The sequence below is a fragment of the Lissotriton vulgaris genome, chromosome 11, assembly GCF_964263255.1.
Source record: "Lissotriton vulgaris chromosome 11, aLisVul1.2, whole genome shotgun sequence".
In the NCBI taxonomy this organism is placed as follows: domain Eukaryota; kingdom Metazoa; phylum Chordata; class Amphibia; order Caudata; family Salamandridae; genus Lissotriton; species Lissotriton vulgaris.
In genome coordinates, this window is record NC_141699.1 from 132,206,836 (window position 1) to 132,231,765 (window position 24,930).

A 24,930-nucleotide genomic window follows, 5' to 3' on the forward strand; every position below is an offset into this window, starting at 1 on the left:
ACTGGTCTGAAAAATTCAGGCTTTACTTCAAAGGCTGATAGAAAGGAGAACACCCGCCAAACAAGTTCCTTACCTTCGGTAACTCATTATTTGGTAGGGACATAGTCTAGCCGCAGATTCCTTAACTTGGGGTAGGTTTGGGTTTTGGGGTACAGTGGTATTTTTAGGGTTCAGGCTAGGTTTGGGTATTGGGGTACAGGGGTATTTTTAGGGTTCAGGGGTAGGTTTGGGTTTTGAGGTACAGGGGTATTTATAGGGTTCAGGGCTAGGTTTGGGTTTTGGGGTACAGGGGTATTTTTAGGGTTTAGGAATAGGTTTGGGTTTTAAAGTACAGGGTATATTTATAGGGTTAAGATGGGTTAGTGTTTAAGGGTGTTGGGGTATTTTAAGGAGTAAGGGTGGGTTATGATTATGGGGTGCAGGGGTATTTAAAGGGAGCAGGGTGGGATTAGCACACAATATGAGACATGGCATGAAGGGCGGAACGTACCACACGCTCCCAGCGTTTGTCATGTCCCCAGCACACGCCCACAGCACAACGCAGACACGCCCACAAGGGACTACTTTGCTGCCACAGGTTTTTTTTACCTTTTAAATGTATATGGTGGGTGTCTGCATAGCCTATGTTCTTCTGCTGCAACTGCCCTTTCCAACGCTGTATTGGGTGTTGTGATTGGTGCTGTGGTTCCTGAGATTACCCGCCTCAAAGGTTTGGGCTCTCTCTTTATTATATTAGTATAGATATAGATATAGATATCCATACTCATAATACATATTTATATGTAGACTAATATCTACAAGGTATGACATACAGTCACAGATAAAACTTACAGTGAAGAGAGAAGCAAGCTTCAACTAATCGTAAGAATTGCAAAAATATAATACATATCCTGCCTTATTGCATATAGCAGAGCGTACCGAACTGCTACCAAAGAAGCAAGAGACATAAACTTCCTAACCAGAAGAAAGATCACAAGCAGGTGACCTCCTGAGCATGAAGCCCATCATCAGAGGAAAAATGGGAGGGGACACCCCTATGCAATAAGTATCCTTGTACTACATAATCTATCAAAGACAGCAATGAAACAATAAGTTCTGCTAACCGCAGGAACACCACATCAGGTGTCACCAACAGGTGGAACTTATACCACCATGGCACTGCCATAATATGGCCAGCCATGTAAGAACCACATGATTAATATCCCCATTACAACTCTAGTATAGGGAAAGAATCAAAGAGGTATATAATTAGAAAATGAAAATTAGGACTCTGTTTCACTTATTCTATCATGGAAATGCCATAAAGCGGAGTCGACCTGGGCACCAAAAAGATGGGTGCCATCAAAGGGCATATTGACCAAAGCAGCTTGGGCAGCCTCTGAAAAGCCTGAGGTACTTAACCAGGCACAACGACATAGCACCAGAGAGGATGTCATGGCCAGTTCACTGAATCAGTAGTGCCCATCCCCCATCTATTAATCAGCTTAGCTGCCTGCTTGTCTTCCAGAATCAACTGTTCTATATTAGAACAGAGGCCATCTGAAAGTGATGGCAACATAGTCTGCAAAGAATCCCACAAAGCCTGAGAAAAACAACCAAGAATACATGTCAGTGGACCTTAAAGCAGAACTAGTTGAGGAAAAAATAAGCCTTTCACACAAATCTTGCCTCCTGGAGTCTCTAGCCGATGGAACACTAGGTAGAGGATCAATATCCTGTGAGGCTGAAGCCACCTGAGCTACCAAACTACGAGAGGTAGGATGCTTGAGGAGACAAGCTAGATTTCCAAGGAGCAGGCAAGTGCCTGTGAGATATATCATGAACCTCTGAGACAGGCTAAGCTCAAGTGACGAACAATATGTTATACAGGGCCTCACTATAAGGGAGAACAGGCTTCCCCTTGTCTGACTACGATAAAGGATATCAATCAGGGATCAGTGGACTTCTCCACCATAGGAAGAGATCATTTAAAAACCATAGCCACTCTCCTTATCATATCTGCAAAAGAGGAACTCGCCTCAGTAGCAAGACTAGGGGGAGACAGAAGTCCTGAGGCTGAGGAAGACTCCTGCCCACTAGCCTCACTAAGTGCAGAAAGCCAACTCTCCTCTACAAGAGGTGGAATATTATCGGTAATAGGCTGTAATAGCCCAGACTCCTTCATGTTATCTCTTTCAGAAGCCCCACCATGAGAGGAAAGTGGAAAAACAGCATTTCGTCAAGTTGGCTCCATCGACTTTGCACTCAATGTGGAGAAGACGACACCGAGAGGAGAAGGAGAAATGGCTCGGATTGGTGTTGCCAACTTCAATGCTGGAGTTGATTGACCAAGAATAGATGCCGAAAGTGGAATATCTCCAGAGGCAGACTTTGTATTTCCCTTTCAGTGGAATTACGCAAACTTGTTCTGGATATTGCTGCTCTTACTATTTAACGATATAATGTATTGTGATGTAGTATGAATAGCTATGCACTTCTCATATCTGTGTCTCTTTGCAAGTATGTGTGCCCGTGAGAGTTTATTGTACCATCACAACTGTTTAATAAAAAGGGAATGAAAAAAAAAGAATAGATGCCGAAGGCGGAATCCTGGAAGGGCTGTACACCATCGCTGAAGAGGAGTCTGCTGACTCCGACCTGTACTGACTCAACGACTCAGATGGCCCAACTGACACCAAGGGCGAATCCACCGGCGTGGTTCCTCTATCCTCCATGGGCCCCGAAGGCACTGCAGTGGAAGCAGGAGGAGGCCCAAAGATGAGATGCAGAGAATTATAGTATTCTCTCATTTGGGCCATCGACCCCCCCAGCTCCTGGTAAGAAGGGGAGTCATGTCGGTACTTCTCAATCAGGGAGCGTGAGAAGCCATTATGGACGGAGTCCCCACGCAGTGAAGTTGAGACTTGCCGCAACTTCAACAGCCTATGCTTACCTTTAGATGTTGATGAGAACGATGTCTCATTGAATGGCTCCTGCTCCTGGAACAGCCCCATACCTCTGAATGAGAAGTAGACAACTAAGGCCAACGTGAAATGTCCGAAGACCGTTTCAGCCACACTGCCAAGAGTTTCATTCAGCGTTTCTTGAGCGCCTTCGGCTTCAGCTTCTGGCTGGAGCGGCAATCTTTGGAGCCATGGTGTTCTTCCAAACACCACATACACATAAAATGCGGTCAGGACCAACAAGCCTTAAAGCCTGAAGACATGAAAAAAGGCACACTGTTCCAACTGACAAAAACTGTCGAAGGAGGCCGGAAAACAGCTGAGGAACCGTTTCTCTGGATCAGCCTTGTAGCCCGGAAAAGAAGAAATTGACGTCCGCCCGCTGGATGGTCTTCACTGACATCACAACTGGAGTCGAAGTCATCACAGAGTTGTAAAACACCATCCCCCGGAATACAGCGGTAATGCTGAAAAATTTCTGGATCCAGTCCGACGCCTGGGGAGATTTCAAAAGTTAAGGAATCTGCAGCTAGATGTCTCTATCGGAGTGCCCCACATACCTCCCACCCCTCCTGGGCTTCATGTGATCTTGGAAAAGCAAATTAGACTACTCTCCTAGCGAAGGATGAGGCTTGATGGAGGGATTCACGCTTTTACCTCTGGCTCTTCCATTGTACTGTTAATCCAGATGATTCTGGGGTTGTTGGGCCTGAGATTGAGAGGGCTGATGCTGTCAGAAAGAAAATCCTCTGTAGAAGCCCAGAAAGTGTCCAAACAGCCAATAGTCTCTTAAGGGCTTGTTGGAGGTCTAAGATCTAGTTGTGGCCTTGCATGCTTTAAAACGCTCAAGAGTGCCATCAGCTTTGTTGCCAAACAAAGGTGGCCCATCAAAGCTAAGGTTCACCAGGCTGGCCTAAATGTCTGATGAAAAGTCTAATGTATGAAGCCCAGCATAGCATAGTACTGAAATTGAAGTCCCCATGGCGCACTACAAAATCCGCCGTATTCCGGCCTGATTTTATTTTATGGTGTGAGGCATTCTGGCCATTCCTTACTACTTACTTCATTTATTCTGGAACATGTGGAGAACTAGCTAGGCTGTGTCCCACAGCACATGTGTATTGTACCAAAAGGCAGGTGGCATTTAGAGACTTGGGTACCGTGCTGCCCGCTGAAAAATCTTCTTGCTGAAGCCTCCAAATGTTTAGATTTACTATCTGAGGGAATTGGTGGAAATATTCCTGTTATCTGTCTGAGGAGCAAGAAGCATGTATGATAGAGACTTTCTAGAGTCTGATGCATTGACAGGAAGGGAGGGTCCCCTGGGGAAGGACGATAACGTCTTGCTCCCAACCAGTTTACCGCTTGTGCTGAGATGGGTTTCTCCCAAGCTGCTATGACAGGCTCCAATAAAGCATAATTTAAGGGAAACTGGGATTCTGGAACAGGTGCTAGACATCTGTGAGGATGCTGGTTTTGAAGTCCACCAAAGGTAGTTGTAGATCCAGCACCTCCACGCCTTCTTCACCACAGAATGGTAGGACATGACTTCTAGGGTTGGGGGTCCTGCAAGAAACTCCATTTACAGCTCTGGAGAAAAAGCCAAATTACTTGCAGTGTATATGACTGCCAGTTCATGTACTTGCATCCCATCAGCATCATACCCATAGACAAAGATTGAGGTGATTTGAATCCGATCCAACAATGTCATGGATTCTCTGGCAGAACCCATCTTCATCAACTCATCTTCCTCAAGACCTCTGGACTTGTGCTGATGCAAAGAGTCCATACCAGAAGAGATGGCACCGGCATCCTCGAGCTGAGGAAGGTGGAGGTGGTGGCATTTGTGGCTTCTGAGATGGAGTGGTGTACCTCTGTGCCGGAGTGAAGAAAGAGGGAGGCGCTAAATGGCATCAATGTTGCAGTGGTATGCATAAGATTTGGTGTGTCAGATGGTCATATGGAGCCTAAAGACAAGCTAGATGGAATTGTGGCTCTGGCAAAAATGTTACACATAATGCTGACAAACACCACTGGGTCCCTACCTGGTACCAGGACATCCAGGTATGATACAGCCGGGCAGTCTAGATACCGGCACTGGAAATTTCAGCTGTGTCGTAGGCACACCAGAGGGGAACCAGTCTGGTTGTGGTATCAGATTGGGCCACTGGGAGGAGGTGTGTCCACTGGTTCCAGAACAAGCAACTCCAGTTCTAAGGACAAGGATCCTGTAGGAGACATAGGGTGTCATGGTGGCTTAACTTTTCCATGCTTTTTGTGCTTTACTTTTTTACTAGAGGAATGTGAGGAAGGTGACCTTGAGTGTGTCCTCAACCAACGATAACACCTCTTTTCATTGCGGGCCTTGGGCATGGACAATTTGGCCTCTCACTCCATGATCACCTTAAGGTGCATGTGAAGACATGAGTCACAGGACCTGCAGTTGTGGTCTGACCCACGGCACAGAATAAGAATGGGGGTCCCTCACAATCCCTATAGGGCTTGAAATCTGAATGTTTTCGTGGAAACATGACTCCACTATAACAAATTTGTTCTGTGAGGAAATCTCGCAAACTTAGTGAGAGCAACTCCAGATTCGTGTGGAAAGCATGGAAAAAAAGCCAACTGACATTGTTGTGCAGGGATGGGTGCTATATGGCTTCTCTGATGCCGTGTGATGTTACTTCTGGCATTGATACAAAGCCAGTACACCCACTGGCGTCTTAAGAGCTTTGTAGTTTCCAGATCCAGTTTCATGCCTAGAATTATCCTAAAGACGAGGAATCAACAGGTAGAAGTATCCAAGAGAATGTCTGTCTCATTTAGCTACCTGTTGCATCCTCCAGTCATTCTAAAACGTGTTTTTTCAGAACCCTTTACCCAGTATAATGTTTGCTATTTAAATACATTTAATTGATTACGCACTGGCCACTTAATGTTCATTATAAATGTCGAACAATCAATTAATAACAGTAATTATAGATTTCAAACTGAAAGGTTAGTTCACTATAGAGCGTGCTGTGATTTTTGGTGACCTTAAACTTCAATACAGGATGAAAGAATGAATAGTGAATGGATGAATCCTCACCTACAAACACATCTTTGTCATTACCCTCAGGGATGTAGTAGTCAACTTCATCATTTTTATAAAAATGGAATGGCTGGAAAGTGTCAAATATGAAATCCCCCAAGTACTCCTCCATGTAGGTTGAAAGAATACGACGATCAAAGCTGTCAATGGCGCGACCACCGTACATCACCTGGGCAAAAAAAATCAGAATCATTACCATTCCAGGCATGTTCGTTATTACCACCTGTAATTTTTTCCTCATTTCATAACCTTCACTCAGTCCTAAGTGTCATTCGAGGCAAATCAGTGAACAATAATAAAGAAGTCTGATGTCAAGTTTGGAGGTCTATAGGGTCAAAGTCTTGAGACGTGGAAACCGTCCTGAAAGGGGTGTGCAGACTCACAAAGGACATTGGACTTTGACATTGCGGGGTGCAGCTTTGCTACAACAGAGGGAAGCTTGCTACCTCTTGCTTGTGGATATTTCCTGGTTATTTAGAAAACTTCCATTTTCTTAAGGGCTTTACTCAGCCTTGCTTTTAATGGCTTCCTAGATATATTCTGCAGTTGACTCAGATACCCGAGAACTGATGGCACTGAAAAAGAATATAATGCCCTCTATCTCTGATGCATGCCTGAACCGTCTGTTGCTAACAGCCTGATGTGCTTGAGCAGTTTGATGTTCTCTGTGGTGACAACTCTCTCATGAAACTTGGTGTCATTCATGTCCTAGTGAAATGACACACTCAATGGATTGACAAAAATCTCCAGCAGATCCAGATCGAGATTATGGAGCACATGACTACTTCTGAGTCATTTACTTTATATAGAGGTACGAGACAAGGCTGTTCTCTCTCGACCCTATTATTTTTACTAGCCATTGAAGTAATTATATCTTAGTATATTTGTATCTTCTACGTAATCTGTCAATATAGGAATTATTGTTATGTTGACGATATTCTACTCTATATTAGTGACCCCATAACCACTATACCCAGTATACTGCACATTATACAAGACTATGCTTCCCTCAAGATACTCAATAAATATTATTAAAAATAGATTTTTTTTTACAACAGATATGCTTAGTGATAGCAAAATTATTTTGAATTCATCTAGTTGAAAGTACTTAGGAATTTGTTTTAAAAATTCAATTAAGGACACTGTCGGCATAAATTGTGAAAAAAGTAATCTCTTGTATTCCAGAGAAATTAGACAAATGGTCTTTCTTGAATTTATCCTCGTGGGGGAAATTGGAAGCAGTTAAAATGGTTATTTCACCTCAAATATTATACATGCTAGACCTTTAATACAATTCTTGGTTATTTCATTTGGAATAACAAACCTTAAAGAATTCAATATAAAATGTTACAACTCTCAAAACTAGAAGGTAGTTTTGGTCTTCCCGATTTTCAAAAATATAATTTCTCTTTCTTAGCAGCACAAAGTGTTCATTGGTTTGCAAGCTTAGATGTTAGTAACGCACCAAATTGGGTCCTAATTGAGAGGCACATTGCTGCTTCTTTTCCTCTATCTGCAATCCTCACCATGGACCTTCATAAATTAGGATCGAATTTGTCAATCCTAAATGTAACAAAACAAGTTCTTACTAAGGTTGATCGGTTATTTCATATTAAAATTATCTACTCTAAAAAAGCATCACAATGGTATAATTCTAAGCTGAAATGACATACTCCTATCTGTTCTTGGTCAACATGGATTGATGCGGGTATATTTTATGTTTTCGACATTTGTCATAACAATATGTTTCTATCCTTTTCAAATCTAAAATCCAAATATCATATTCACGCATCTGCTTATCGTCAATTCGACATCTTATGTAACACAATTCTACATGCCAATAATTGCTCCATTCCTCATCCTTCATGTTCAGATATGAATCCTTTGTTTAATATACATAGGCTCTCTGGCCATATTGCTTCAAAAGCATATAAAACAATAAATTAATACTTACTGATCCTTCCATCGTCTCCAGCTGTCTATATTTTGGAACCCTATTCTTAATACCAATTATTCCACAATCAGTATGAAGAAAAGTTGGTTACCTTTAGTCTATCTGAAAAGCAAAAGAGGGCCCCTGAAATACTTTAGGCAGGGGACCAGGGGACAATACACTGAAACAATCAACAAAAGAAAATCCCCCTGCCACTGATGGCTTGAAAACAGAATATCCTACTATTCAATGTGACAAACGTTCCCACAAAAAGACCGAACCACCTTAATAAATATGAATACGTTGATGCATCAAGTTATACTTATTTAATACATAATGATGTCAGTCCATCCTTTATAAAAAATACAGTATGGCACAAAATTTATATTTTGTGGGAACGTTTGTCCCAGTGAATAGGGAGATATTCTGTTTTCAAGCCATCAGTGCAGGGGGATTTTCTTTTGTTGATTGTTTCAGTATACCTTAGTGTATCTGCCAATCCAATTAATTTCTTTTAAACAAGTGCTATTGGTCTCCTGTCAAAATATATGATGTACACCTTCCTGATAAACCAGAATGTTGGCATAGTAATTCAGAATCTGGTAATCTGAAACATAGGTTTTTTGACTGTCCCCTTATTTTCCAATTTTGGTCTAACGTTTGGGATACAATTTCTAATATATTTAAATTTGATATAACCTTAACTTTTAACATTATTATAAACAAATTGTGTTCCCGTCCTAAACCTTTATCCTATATGTATATGAATGAATATGCTACTTACCAGTATGCATCTGTTCTTGGCATGTAGGGCTGCTAACATTCATATCTTAGCATTAGATCGCCACCTAGTGTTGGGTCCGGATGATCGCACATTGTTGTCCTGGAAGAGTCTTCGAAGTATCCTGAGATGGGTGGCTCCTCCCCTGGACTACAGTGCGCATGGGCATCGGCTCCATCCCCAGATTGTTTTTCGCCATTGTGGCAGAGGATGGAGTGAAAAGTGTAAAGGATGTCCATGCTAATGATTGAATACAATAGTATATCTGCAGCTGCGACAGGCACCGGGGAGGAGGGTGGGCGATATGAATGTTAGCAGCCCTACATGCCAAGAACAGATGCATACTGGTAAGTAGCATATTCAGTTCGAGGCATGTGGGCTGCTAAATTCATATCTTAGCATAGAATACATAGCAGTCCCTCCATCAGCGGCGGTTGCCCGTGCCAGCTGCAGAAACCTGAAAAAGTGTCTTGAGAACAGCCTGTCCTACAGCCGCTTGCTGTTTGGAATGTACATCAACACAGTAGTGTTTTGTAAAGGTATGTGGTGTAATCCACGTGGCTGCTCTGCAAATGTCCTCTAAAGGAATGTTTCCTAGGAAAGCCATGGATGCCCCCAATTTGCGTGTGGAGTGCGCCCTTGGGGGTATTGTTAAAGTGCGCTTTGCTTTTTGATAACAGATTTGAATGCACTTGACAATCCATCTGGCTATTCCTGCTTTGGAAATCGGGTTGCCTTTGTGTTGTGGTGAGAAGGCAACAAAAAGTTGTTTTGTTTTCCTAAAGTGTTGTGTCCTGTCTATGTAGTACATCAACGCCCTCCGTACGTCTAACGTATGGAGCATTCTTTCCGCCACTGTTTGTGGGTTCTGGAAGAATGCCGGCAAGTCGATAGTTTGGTTGAGATGAAAATGTGACACCACCTTTGGAAGGAATTTGGGGTTAGTACGTAGCACTACCCTATTTGGATGAATCTGAATGAATGGCTCTTGGATTGTGAGCGCTTGTAGCTCACTAACACGCCTCAGTGACGTAATAGCAATTAGGAAAGCTACTTTCCACGTCAGGAATTGCAGTTCACACGAGTGCAGTGGCTCAAATGGCGGTCCCATCAGTCTGGTGAGGACCACATTGAGGTTCCACACCGGAGCTGGCGGTGTTCTTGGGGGAATGACTCGTTTCAGACCTTCAAGAAACGCTTTAATGGCAGGCACCCTGAAGACTGAGAGGTGCTGCCTATTTTGAAGGTAAGCTGCGATGGCGGATAGATGTATCCGAATAGAAGTGAACGCTAGCTTGCACTTATAAAGGTGTAACAGATAGCAAATGATGTTAGGGATAGATGCATCTAGCGGGTTTATGTCATTGTCTGCACAGTAAATGACAAAACGTTTCCATTTTGCGGCATAGCATGCCCTGGTTGACGGCTTCCTCGCCTCCTTGATGATGTTCATGCATTCAGGAGGTAGGTTGAGGTATCCAAACTCTAAGACTTCAGGAGCCAGATCGCTAGGTTGAGCTGTTGCGGATCTGGATGCTGAATTTCTCCATGGTTCTGCGTCAGAAGTCTGGGCGAGAGGCGCAGTCTTTGATGCGGCACCACTGAGAGTTCGAGGAACGTGGTGTACCAGGCTTGGCGCGCCCACGTTGGAGCAACTAGGATGAGTGTCATCGAGTGTTGCCTTAGTTTTCTCGCCACCAGTGGTATCAGAGGTGTCGGGGGAAAAGCGTAAGCAAATTTGCCTGACCAGTTCATCCATATCGCATTGCCCTGCGATTGGGGGTGTGGGAACCTGGCGGCGAAGCTTTGGCATTTTGCGTTCTCCCTTGTGGCGAACAGGTCTATGTCTGGACGACCCCACCTTTGGAAGTACGGCTGGAGTACCGATGGATGTATCTCCCACTCGTGCATTTGATGACTGTATCTGCTGAGCAGATCCGCCATCTGATTGTCCTTCCCTGGGAGGTGTTCTGCCATGAGGAAGATGTTCCTCTGAATGGCCCACTTCCACATGCTCTGAGCCAGGTGAGACAGCTGTGGTGAGTGGGTGCCTCCCTGCTTCTGGATGTAGTACATCGCGGTCATGTTGTCCGTCCGGACTAACACCACCTTGTTGCACAGATGTACAATGAAGGACTTGAGTGCCATGAAGATCGCCATCAGTTCTAGATAGTTGATGTGCATCTTCTGCTGCTGCGTCGTCCATAGTCCCTCACCGTGTAAGTGAGCAGATGAGCTCCCCATCCCTGGAGAGATGCGTCCGTTGTCAGGATAACCTGTGGCACTGGCTCCTGGAACAGTCGGCCCTTGCAAAGGTTGTGTGCAGTCCACCAATGCAGAGAGTTGTATGCCCGACTGGTAACCAACACTAGGTCTGTTAATTGACCCTGAGCCTGTGTCCACTGATTTGCTAAGCACTCCTGGAGCGGGCGCATATGCAACCGTGCGTGAGGGACTATGAAGATGCAGGAGGCCATCATGCCTATCAACTGCATGAACACTCTTGCTGGAAGTGAGTGTCCCGGTCTGAACTTCTGGATTAAAGACTGTATGCCGTCTATCCTGACCTGGTTTGGTTGCGCCTTGGCCGTCAGGGTATTGATTGTCGCACCCAGAAACTGCCGGACATGTGCCGGCTGAAGGTGTGACTTTGGGTAATTCAACGAGAAACCCAGGTCGTGAAGGAGGTGAATGGTAGTCGACATGTCCGCGGCGCACTGCCGTTCCGACCTGGCTTGAATGAGCCAGTCGTCGAGGTAGGGGTAGACATGGATGTTCTGCCTCCTGAGGTGCGCTGCTACTGTCGCCAGACACTTGGTAAACACCCTTGGGGCAGTTGTGACTCCGAAGGGTAGGACCTTGAACTGATAATGCGTGCCCTGGATAGTGAACCTGAGGTACTTTCTGTGGGACAGATGTAGCGGAATGTGGAAATAAGCATCCTTGAGATCTAAGGTTGCTAAGAAGTCTCCTTTGTTTAACATAGGAAGGATCTGTTGCAGTGTAAGCATGTGGAAATGCTCTGACAGTATGTACAGATTGAGGGGACGGAGATCCAGAATTGGTCTGAGAGATCCGTCCTTCTTTGGAATGAGGAAGTACAGGGAATAAACCCCTGTTCCTTCCTCCCCCACTGGCACGAGCTCTATTGCCCCTTTTTGCAGCATCACCAACACTTCCTGCTGCAATAAGTGCAAGTGCTCTGCGGACATAGGTCTTTGCCTTGGTGGAATGTTGGGTGGAGTGGACTTTAACTCTAGACAATAACCGTACTGGATAAGCTGTCGCACCCACCTGTCTGTGGTGATGTTGATCCAGACGGGCAGGAACTGCTGTATTCTCCCCCCGACAGGTGTTAAATGGTCGGGGGGCAGTGACAAAGAGTCACTGGTTGCTTGGGGCAGAGGAGCGTGAATTGTTGCCTCCTTTGCCACGTCCTTTGTTGCTGTTTCCCCTGTAGCCCCTCTTGTTTTGTTTGGGGTACGAGGACTGTGCTCCACCTCTAGGGAACTGTGATTGTTGACCCAACTGTCCTCTGGTGACTCCACGGGCACCTGAGCGACGAAAATTATTGCCACAAAACTGCTGTGATTGTAGGGCCCCCATAGATTTAGCAGTTTCAGTGTCCTTTTTAATTTTTTCCAGGGTGGTGTCAACATCTGGACCAAACAGTCTATCCGGATTGACTGGTTGATTAAGTATGGTTGTTTGAATGTCAGGTTTGAACCCCGATATGCGGAGCCAAGCCTGTCTTCTGAGCATGACACTGGTGTTAATGGCCCTAGCGGCTGTGTCCGCGGCATCAAGTGCACACTTTATGGCCGCGTTGGAGATCAGTTGTCCTTCTTGTATAATCATTTTGGTGCCCTCTTGAAACTGCGGAGGCAGGTGTTCCACAATCTGCTCTAGTGTGTCGTAATGTGATCTATCATAACGTGCCAGTAGTGCCTGTGTATTTGCAATACGCCAGAAGTTGGCAGCCTGTGCAGCCACTCTCTTGCCTCCTGCCTCTAGCACTTTGGACTCCTTATCCGGGGGAGGAGCTTCACCCGTTGTTTGGGAGTTGGCCCTCTTGCGTGCGTTTGCTACCACCAGGGAGTCAAGCGGCAACTGTCCTCGAATGTATGCAGGGTCTGCAGGCGCTGGTCTGTACTTCTTTTCAATACGTGGGTTGACCACCCTCGCCCTGGTAGGCTCTTTAAAGATGTCCGCAGCATGCTTGAGGACCCCTTTGAGCATAGGCAGGGTCTTTACGGTTCTTTCCGAAACTGAAAAGGTGTCGAATAGAAAGTCTTCCTCAACTGGGTCAGCATGCATGTCCACATCATGATTAGCGGTAAAAAGAAGAGCAACGCAGCTTCTAAAGTAGTGCAAGAAAAAAGAAAGAAAAGAACGTGATTGTGGTGACGAAAGGGTGCAAGCCTCAGAAGATAGTGACACGTGAAAAAAGGGGGGTTTATTTACAGATACAGCGATACTTGGTATTCAGCTGTTCTCACAGAAAGAGCCACAATTAATTACTATTGTATTTTATACATTTATACAGTCAACCCTCCTGCCCATCAAATGCCTTCAAAAATTCTGGCATATGAACAAGTGGTCTTAAGAGATGTAGAAAAGACACTATCAGAGAGACAATATGTGAGGTATAACATCACTAAGGCAGAACGAAAAGCCCTGAACACCCTTAAAGATAATCCAAACATTGTCATCAAGCCTGCGGATAAGGGGGGGGCGATTGTAGTACAGAACTATGACGACTACACAAAAGAAATATTGGCTCAATTGAATGTTGAAGGGAACTATAAGAAACTTATGAGTGACCCTACAAAGGAGTTAGCCAAGAAAATTAACTGTATAACATCCAGAGGGTTGGGGTTAGGTTTCTTGAGTAAGCATGAGTTTGAGTACTTGAACAATCGTAATCCAAGAATGCCGACAATTTACACCCTCCCGAAAGTTCATAAAAGAATGGAAAATCCACCTGGGAGACCGATAATTTCGGGATGTGGCTCTCTGTTAGAGCCGTTATGTAAATACATCGATACCTTTTTAAAACCCCTTGCAGAGAATACTGCCACATATCTCAAAGATACCATGCAGACGATACAGTTGCTAGATGGTCGCACCCACGATCCCAGTAAAAACCTTTTGGCTACAATGGATATCCAATCATTGTATACCAATATCCCACAGGACTCAGCTTTAACTGTAATTGAAGCATATTTGAACACACGTCCTGCACCAACTTTTGTCCCAACTGAGTTCATTATTGAACTTCTTACATTGGCCATGACAAAAAATTATTTTTCTTTTCTGGGAAAATTCTATGTCCAGACAAAAGGAGTAGCGATGGGGGCTAGCTTTGCCCCCAATCTGGCTATAATTTTCATGGATGCCTTTGAACAAAAACACATCCTTAATGTAACCAACCCTTTTTTCACCAATATAGGGTTATGGCGTCGATATATAGACGACGTCATGATCATTTGGAATGGCAACTCTGATCAATTAACCTCTTTCCATCAATGGCTTAATACAGTTTCTGAAGACATTCAATTCACGCTTGAGTCTGACAAAATGAAGATCAGCTTCTTGGATATAACCATTAATGTAGAGTCAGGGACCTTATACACTGGCCTGTATCGTAAGAGTAGTGAGCGTAATACCCTACTCCGCTACACCAGTCATCACCCCCGCAACCTCAGAGATAACCTGCCTTTTGGCCAATTTCTGAGGTTGCGGAGGAATTGCTCCAAGAAGGAGGATTTCTTCAATGAGTCTTCGGACCTGCTGGAAAGACTCCACGATAGAGGATATCCCATGAGACTCCTCAAGCAGGCACGAAAACGGGCGTGGCATAATCATAGAGAGCACCTTCTGGGAACCACAAAGAAAGGGGCCAATGACGACAAACTGGTTTGTGTGACAACATACTCCACAAAGAGTAACAAAATAAAAAAGATAATAAACCAGCACTGGCATATGATCTCAGACGAGATAGGGAATGCTCCTCCACCTTTACACGCCTTTAAAAAGGCCAAAAACATAAAGGACTATGTGGTTAGGGCGTTGTTACCTACATCATTACAACCCAGCCAAACAGTACTGTGGGGGATGCCACCAGTCAAGGGACATGTAAAATGCGGAAATTGCAAGGCATGCCCATTGACCCAGGAAGTCAAGGAGTTCAAATATAATGATCATACACATGTGATACGTGACCACAGTAACTGTAACTCTTCTGGGGTCATCTATGCTATCACATGCCCATGTGGTTTTGTATATATCGGGCAAACTATCCAAAAGGCAAAATGTAGGATATTGCAACATGTCAGCCGCATTAAGTGTAAGACCCAAGGGGCACCCCTTGTTGAACACTTCTCTAGATTTGACCACGCACCGGACAGCTTGTCATGGTGTATCCTGGAAAAAGTGACACCGAATCCAAGAGGGGGAGATTTTAACCAAACCCTTAGTATTCGGGAGTGTCGTTTCATACATCTCTTCGACACAATTAGACGGGGTCTCAATGAATATGAGGAGATAAACAGACAGGTGTCTATTTTGAATAATGGCTAGTTAATTTCTTAGGGTACTGGATGTGACCCATTTTTCGTCATTCCTGTTCAAGAGCTTGTGCCCTGATTATATAACTTGTTACCCAGTATAGCAAGCATTTGCCATTAATGATACGTTATCCCCATATAATTATAAACTTGTGCCCTGGGTGAATTGGATACGTTTTCATATAGTAATAGCTCCATTAAGATATGGCCCCGCATTATTGTTGGTCCATGTATCACCCTCCTGCACACTTGCACTATGGGAGACTTTAACCAAACTAATTTTTATTTTTATAACTGTGAGTTCATTCTGCCGGTAATAACATCGCTATTAAGAATATATTTCAATTACGGGACTTTTGCCTCCTCCTCCATCCACCGCACCCGGGGAGTCCCTTGTTTCTGTTTACCGGAAGGTGTAAAAGAAACGCGAGTGACGCTAGCGCGTCCTCGCCTGATCTCAACATGGCGGCCCGGTGTTAGAAGGCAGACAACAACGCGGTATAGCGAAAGGTAGGAACCACAAAAAACGCGGCATTTAGGCATTAGCATCACCCGTATGTGAGGTTTCAACCTACAATTGATTGAACCAATTTGTCCCTGCAGCGCGATCCCTATCGCCTTACTGCGGAGGAAATTGGCGAACAACGAACCTATTCTGCTTGGGTGACATTCGTGACAAACGGCGCTTTAGAAGGTATGGATATCGTGACGTTGTGTATTTATGGTCCACAGTTAACTTTACACTAGGGCCTCTGAGATTCATTGTTCCCCTTCACCTTGCTGTCTCCTATGCAGTGTTTGGGCGCTATTGCGCGAGTGGCGGTCACCCTAAATCCTGAACACCCATACGGATGCCACACCATCCAGTCTAGGGTAAGCCCACGTTTTGTAATACGACACCATCAGCATTAGTGGATATTTAAAAATGGCTATGGGTATCTGTAAGTACCTGCCTTATTTATTACAGGTGGTCCATTTGGAAAACACCTGTATTGAGTGTCTTTGACCTAAAAACGCCTGAATATCCAGACAGTCGATGTACCACCTAGTTTATGGTAAGCTTATTCTTTTGGAAATTTGAACCATAAAGTAATTACCAAAAATGGTTTGAACAAGTTCCAGAATACCTACGATACCTTATTAATTACAGGTGTCCCATTTTTGATCCATTGGACTACCCGTCTATCCCAACACTGGAGGACGTTGGCAGCCCATTAACCTTGGGTGGGTAAGCGAATAATAGAATGTGGGATAAGGTCATCTACCCACTTTTGTTAACCCAATAACCTGACCACCATAAATAATTTTTTGTATTTTAGACCATTCGTTGAATAGCCTACGGTAAAAACGTGTGTGCAATCTTCGTCCTGAGGAAGACCCGCAGGTCGAGGCTCCAACTTGCCCATGTACCAAAAGACGGGTCGAAACGTCGACGCCTTTCTTTTCATTTCAGATAGGACCACTTTTGAAAATCATTATACACGCCATTGCTTGACTGTATAAATGTATAAAATACAATAGTAATTAATTGTGGCTCTTTCTGTGAGAACAGCTGAATACCAAGTATCGCTGTATCTGTAAATAAACCCCCCTTTTTTCACGTGTCACTATCTTCTGAGGCTTGCACCCTTTCGTCACCACAATCACGTTCTTTTCTTTCTTTTTTCTTGCACTACTTTAGAAGCTGCGTTGCTCTTCTTTTTACCGTTAAGTTGAAATTGTATATAAATTGTAAAAATGTATATAAAAATAGTGAATTGAAATGGAGTAAATCATTAAAACTCCTGTGTTTTTTCAAAATAAATCCTTGGTTTGTGTCAGGTTTTGTATAAAAAACTATGTGATGTATAGATTACCAGAGTGGTAATTTTGATTAATTCAATTGAGTGGTTAACTTAGGAAGCTCACTAAAGGAATTCATTATTGTACAGATTTTTCTGTTAAGGAATTGTTTGGTTGGGACCATTGTTTTCAATATAACGTCATTTACCCAGGTCCCTGAACCTTATTGGGTTACCCCATTTTCATAATGGCTACCTTGTGCAGGGATTCCTGCGAGGGTTAAGTGTTTGATGTTGTAAATGTTTTGTGCAAATTTCTTTTTGTCTATTGCATGTTTTTATGCTAATATAGTGTAATATGTCCGAAAAAGAAACACTGTCATACAGTGAAGATTACATCGATAAGTTATTGAGTGACGAAGGAGCGAGTGCACTCCTAGGGAATGATACTAGAAACATTGATATTACTCTCAATGAGAAGGTTGTAAAATTGGAAAGGTTGGAAAAGAAATTGATAAGGACTAGACTCCATGGGCACACCTTAGCGAAATACCTGAAGTCTAATGTGATACCCGTGGGCCTTAGAGTCAGAAACGAACCAGCAATTTTTATTGATAACCCCAAATTTAAGGAGAGCTTTAGTTTTGTCTCCAATACATGCTCGCGCCACTGGATGGTGTTAGGGGTAGAGACTGCTGTGGTAGAAGCCGAAAAACTAATAAAAGAAATAGCAGAACTCAAAAAAGAGATCATTGAGGACAAAGCTCTAACTAACGCCAAAGAGGCTTTGGAAAAAGTAGAAAGAACTATACACGAGTTTGAACTATTTACTCAAGCCACAAAATTGGATAAAGTGGCCAAGGACATTAAATTCTATGACAAAAAAGTGACGTATCCTTACCTGCAGGAAGGGTATTACACAAAAGAACAGTCAGGTTCATACTCTAGTAGAGGAAGACGAGGATACAGAAAATACACCACTTTCTCTGGGTCATCTTTTGGCAGCAACACAGACAGTGATTCTGAACAAGCAGGAACTAGTGGGAACACAACGAACTCTGGTAACAATTTCACAGACCAAAACGATTTTTTAGAACAGGAACAATGGTGGGAACCACGAGGAAGGGGACGCCCCTGGGGGAGGCCCAGGGGTCCACGCCAACAGAACTGGAACAGAGGGAGAGGGAAAGGCAAGCGGCCCACACAATTCCAGCAGACGTCCCATGGGGAAATACAAACAAGGAGACAGCATTACAGGTGGTGAACAATGAACCTGAGAACCCAATAATCAATCTCTCCACCTACCAATTAGGCCTAGATGAACAGAGTGTCCTTGAAAAAGGCCTTTCATTTGTTCCAACAGCTATGCCAAATTCCTTCAACCTCAAAGTCGAACTACATCAGTTCTTTAGGAAAATCAGATTAAAACACTTTTTTCACAAGGTCCCACATAATCCCACCTTCACTGGCAGTGGGTTAAGGCCACCGTCAAAATTCAACCCTCCTGCCCATCAAATGCCTTCAAAAATTCTGGCATATGAACAAGTGGTCTTAAGAGATGTAGAAAAGACACTATCAGAGAGACAATATGTGAGGTATAACATCACTAAGGCAGAACGAAAAGCCCTGAACACCCTTAAAGATAATCCAAACATTGTCATCAAGCCTGCGGATAAGGGGGGGGCGATTGTAGTACAGAACTATGACGACTACACAAAAGAAATATTGGCTCAATTGAATGTTGAAGGGAACTATAAGAAACTTATGAGTGACCCTACAAAGGAGTTAGCCAAGAAAATTAACTGTATAACATCCAGAGGGTTGGGGTTAGGTTTCTTGAGTAAGCATGAGTTTGAGTACTTGAACAATCGTAATCCAAGAATGCCGACAATTTACACCCTCCCGAAAGTTCATAAAAGAATGGAAAATCCACCTGGGAGACCGATAATTTCGGGATGTGGCTCTCTGTTAGAGCCGTTATGTAAATACATCGATACCTTTTTAAAACCCCTTGCAGAGAATACTGCCACATATCTCAAAGATACCATGCAGACGATACAGTTGCTAGATGGTCGCACCCACGATCCCAGTAAAAACCTTTTGGCTACAATGGATATCCAATCATTGTATACCAATATCCCACAGGACTCAGCTTTAACTGTAATTGAAGCATATTTGAACACACGTCCTGCACCAACTTTTGTCCCAACTGAGTTCATTATTGAACTTCTTACATTGGCCATGACAAAAAATTATTTTTCTTTTCTGGGAAAATTCTATGTCCAGACAAAAGGAGTAGCGATGGGGGCTAGCTTTGCCCCCAATCTGGCTATAATTTTCATGGATGCCTTTGAACAAAAACACATCCTTAATGTAACCAACCCTTTTTTCACCAATATAGGGTTATGGCGTCGATATATAGACGACGTCATGATCATTTGGAATGGCAACTCTGATCAATTAACCTCTTTCCATCAATGGCTTAATACAGTTTCTGAAGACATTCAATTCACGCTTGAGTCTGACAAAATGAAGATCAGCTTCTTGGATATAACCATTAATGTAGAGTCAGGGACCTTATACACTGGCCTGTATCGTAAGAGTAGTGAGCGTAATACCCTACTCCGCTACACCAGTCATCACCCCCGCAACCTCAGAGATAACCTGCCTTTTGGCCAATTTCTGAGGTTGCGGAGGAATTGCTCCAAGAAGGAGGATTTCTTCAATGAGTCTTCGGACCTGCTGGAAAGACTCCACGATAGAGGATATCCCATGAGACTCCTCAAGCAGGCACGAAAACGGGCGTGGCATAATCATAGAGAGCACCTTCTGGGAACCACAAAGAAAGGGGCCAATGACGACAAACTGGTTTGTGTGACAACATACTCCACAAAGAGTAACAAAATAAAAAAGATAATAAACCAGCACTGGCATATGATCTCAGACGAGATAGGGAATGCTCCTCCACCTTTACACGCCTTTAAAAAGGCCAAAAACATAAAGGACTATGTGGTTAGGGCGTTGTTACCTACATCATTACAACCCAGCCAAACAGTACTGTGGGGGATGCCACCAGTCAAGGGACATGTAAAATGCGGAAATTGCAAGGCATGCCCATTGACCCAGGAAGTCAAGGAGTTCAAATATAATGATCATACACATGTGATACGTGACCACAGTAACTGTAACTCTTCTGGGGTCATCTATGCTATCACATGCCCATGTGGTTTTGTATATATCGGGCAAACTATCCAAAAGGCAAAATGTAGGATATTGCAACATGTCAGCCGCATTAAGTGTAAGACCCAAGGGGCACCCCTTGTTGAACACTTCTCTAGATTTGACCACGCACCGGACAGCTTGTCATGGTGTATCCTGGAAAAAGTGACACCGAATCCAAGAGGGGGAGATTTTAACCAAACCCTTAGTATTCGGGAGTGTCGTTTCATACATCTCTTCGACACAATTAGACGGGGTCTCAATGAATATGAGGAGATAAACAGACAGGTGTCTATTTTGAATAATGGCTAGTTAATTTCTTAGGGTACTGGATGTGACCCATTTTTCGTCATTCCTGTTCAAGAGCTTGTGCCCTGATTATATAACTTGTTACCCAGTATAGCAAGCATTTGCCATTAATGATACGTTATCCCCATATAATTATAAACTTGTGCCCTGGGTGAATTGGATACGTTTTCATATAGTAATAGCTCCATTAAGATATGGCCCCGCATTATTGTTGGTCCATGTATCACCCTCCTGCACACTTGCACTATGGGAGACTTTAACCAAACTAATTTTTATTTTTATAACTGTGAGTTCATTCTGCCGGTAATAACATCGCTATTAAGAATATATTTCAATTACGGGACTTTTGCCTCCTCCTCCATCCACCGCACCCGGGGAGTCCCTTGTTTCTGTTTACCGGAAGGTGTAAAAGAAACGCGAGTGACGCTAGCGCGTCCTCGCCTGATCTCAACATGGCGGCCCGGTGTTAGAAGGCAGACAACAACGCGGTATAGCGAAAGGTAGGAACCACAAAAAACGCGGCATTTAGGCATTAGCATCACCCGTATGTGAGGTTTCAACCTACAATTGATTGAACCAATTTGTCCCTGCAGCGCGATCCCTATCGCCTTACTGCGGAGGAAATTGGCGAACAACGAACCTATTCTGCTTGGGTGACATTCGTGACAAACGGCGCTTTAGAAGGTATGGATATCGTGACGTTGTGTATTTATGGTCCACAGTTAACTTTACACTAGGGCCTCTGAGATTCATTGTTCCCCTTCACCTTGCTGTCTCCTATGCAGTGTTTGGGCGCTATTGCGCGAGTGGCGGTCACCCTAAATCCTGAACACCCATACGGATGCCACACCATCCAGTCTAGGGTAAGCCCACGTTTTGTAATACGACACCATCAGCATTAGTGGATATTTAAAAATGGCTATGGGTATCTGTAAGTACCTGCCTTATTTATTACAGGTGGTCCATTTGGAAAACACCTGTATTGAGTGTCTTTGACCTAAAAACGCCTGAATATCCAGACAGTCGATGTACCACCTAGTTTATGGTAAGCTTATTCTTTTGGAAATTTGAACCATAAAGTAATTACCAAAAATGGTTTGAACAAGTTCCAGAATACCTACGATACCTTATTAATTACAGGTGTCCCATTTTTGATCCATTGGACTACCCGTCTATCCCAACACTGGAGGACGTTGGCAGCCCATTAACCTTGGGTGGGTAAGCGAATAATAGAATGTGGGATAAGGTCATCTACCCACTTTTGTTAACCCAATAACCTGACCACCATAAATAATTTTTTGTATTTTAGACCATTCGTTGAATAGCCTACGGTAAAAACGTGTGTGCAATCTTCGTCCTGAGGAAGACCCGCAGGTCGAGGCTCCAACTTGCCCATGTACCAAAAGACGGGTCGAAACGTCGACGCCTTTCTTTTCATTTCAGATAGGACCACTTTTGAAAATCATTATACACGCCATTGCTTGACTGTATAAATGTATAAAATACAATAGTAATTAATTGTGGCTCTTTCTGTGAGAACAGCTGAATACCAAGTATCGCTGTATCTGTAAATAAACCCCCCTTTTTTCACGTGTCACTATCTTCTGAGGCTTGCACCCTTTCGTCACCACAATCACGTTCTTTTCTTTCTTTTTTCTTGCACTACTTTAGAAGCTGCGTTGCTCTTCTTTTTACCGTTAAGTTGAAATTGTATATAAATTGTAAAAATGTATATAAAAATAGTGAATTGAAATGGAGTAAATCATTAAAACTCCTGTGTTTTTTCAAAATAAATCCTTGGTTTGTGTCAGGTTTTGTATAAAAAACTATGTGATGTATAGATTACCAGAGTGGTAATTTTGATTAATTCAATTGAGTGGTTAACTTAGGAAGCTCACTAAAGGAATTCATTATTGTACAGATTTTTCTGTTAAGGAATTGTTTGGTTGGGACCATTGTTTTCAATATAACGTCATTTACCCAGGTCCCTGAACCTTATTGGGTTACCCCATTTTCATAATGGTGCACATCATGATTAGCAGCTGCCCTCTCAATGAGTGCATGAAAACCTGAAGAATCCTCTGTAGGGGATGCACGTGTACTGAAAGTCTGTGGGTCTTGTCCCACATCTTGGGTGCCTTGGTCCCCCATGACATAATAAGAATCTGGCTGTGCATCAGGTTCATTTACTGGGAACGTGTATTGTTCATCTTCACCATAGCCCTCACTGTCCGAGTGGCCTGGAGACGGTGTTGGGCTCCTTCCCAGAGGAGGCTGGATAGGTTCCATGAGGCCTGAGGCGTCCTGTGGAAACTTCTTCTTCTTTAGGGGGATGACATAGGATTCCACCGGCTGCGAAGTTATTTTCCTTTTGTAAAGGGTTAACTTCCCCGTGTCCGCGTCTATGAAACACTCCGAATCCTCTTCTGGGTCGAGCACTTGACCCGAAGATGCCCCTGCCGTAGAAGATTCCGACTTCTTTGGCGTCGATTTTGATGAGAAGGCCTTCGGCGCCACTTTTGGTGGTAGAAGGAAGAGGAGTTTACTTGCGGGCTTGACCGGGACGTCTGCCGCCTTCTGCGTCGATGGCGTTGGCGTCGACGAAGAGAAAGCCTTCTCCTTAATTCTTTGCAGTGAAGCAGCCACGAGAGATGCGTCGGTGACCGATGTCTTTGGCACCGACGAGGTGGCCTTGCCTTCGGATGCGACGCTCCGTTGGTCTTTTGGAGGGATGGACGGCGCCGACCCCGAGTCCTTGGAGCGATGCGCAGATGCCCCCGTTGGAACCGGGGCTGTGTCTGTTGCCTTGGCTGGCTTTGCTTGCGCCGGCGCGCTTGTCTTGTGCGTGCCGCCCTTCTTAGAGGATCTCTCCTCCGGCGCCGATTTCGACCCTGCGGAATCGCCTTGTTTCTTCGGCTTCTGCGGACCGGAGGTCGACGGAGTCGAAGAGGCCGCCGGTTTATTTGTTTTTGCCGTTGCGACCGCCATCTTAGGGACGATTGAGTCCTTTACTTTCGGTTTCGGTTTCGGGTCGGCCATTTTAGGTGCAGTCGAGACCGTTGCTTTCAGTTTCGGTTTCGAAACCCTCGGCGCAGCAAGTATGTCCGTGGCCGGGCCAGCAGGCGGGGCCGTGGCTTGCGCTGCAGGGTCTTGGGTAAGGCCGACAGGCGATCCCGCGACCCTCTCCAGATGTCCGCCAACTTCGGGGCATAGCTCGTCCCCTGAGCTATCTTCCGCGGCCCCATAAACCATATCGTCGTCCCCTACCTCGTCGACGTATTCAAGGCCTTGACCCACGACTCCGTCGTCGTCATATTCCGGATCAGCCTCGACCTCCGTCTCAGGCGGGGAGATTTGAAGATGATGGCTCTGGTCCTCCTCTTCTTGGTCGTCGAATATGTTCTCTGGATCCGGGGCCGCCTGTTTGGCCACAAGGCGCACCGCGCGCCGAATCGTGAGAGTTTTCTTCGACCTGAAACTCGCACAGGCCCTGCAACTTCCTTCGTCATGGTCTGGCGAAAGGCATTTATTACAGACCGGGTGCACGTCTATATGTGGGTACTTGGACCCACAGAGCGGACAGAGTTTAAACGGGCTCCGCTCCATGTTGGGAACTTAGTGTCGAGTCGCGATGAGAAGGCCTCGATGTCCGAAGAGTAGTAAAAACTCCGCTGATTCCGGCTCCGAGAGACGGAAGAACTCGAGACCGTACGCAAACAATACCGACGTAAAGAACCCAAAGCCTTTTGGCCGTTAAATTAGATGTTTATTCGGTTCCGACGGAGAGACGTCGAGACCGCATCCGAACCCAATGGCGGAAAAAAACAATCTGGGGATGGAGCCGATGCCCATGCGCACTGTAGTCCAGGGGAGGAGCCACCCATCTCAGGATACTTCGAAGACTCTTCCAGGACAACAATGTGCGATCATCCGGACCCAACACTAGGTGGCGATCTAATGCTAAGATATGAATTTAGCAGCCCACATGCCTCGAACATTGTTTGACCTTCTTATTTCACGTGCAATCAAATCTATCACTATGAATTGGAAATCTGTAAACCTTATATCTGTACAAGTATGGTGGGATTGAATTCTTTATATAAGGAAAGGAATTGATTTTTCTTTTACCAAAACGAATACATTTCCTGTAATCCAAACTCATATATGGAAAAATTGGATGGATATATTTCTAATTAAACAGATATGAATACGCATTTCTTTTTATAATTTTTTTAATCAGTATTCCATTTGTAGCCCTATATATGTTTATAAATGATATTTCATTCCAAGGTTGTTATTAATCCC

General features: G+C 44.2%; 1 protein-coding gene across 1 annotated transcript in view; it reads right to left on the reverse strand.

Annotated features, from left to right (window-relative positions):
* DNAH10 (dynein axonemal heavy chain 10) overlaps positions 1 to 24,930 on the reverse strand; it is a 1,963,751-nt gene that overhangs the window by 48,808 nt on the left and 1,890,013 nt on the right. The window contains exon 73 of the mRNA XM_086942901.1: positions 6,031 to 6,202. Coding sequence (XP_086799027.1) covers positions 6,031 to 6,202 — 172 coding nt within the window. The remainder of the gene's footprint in view (positions 1 to 6,030; positions 6,203 to 24,930) is intronic.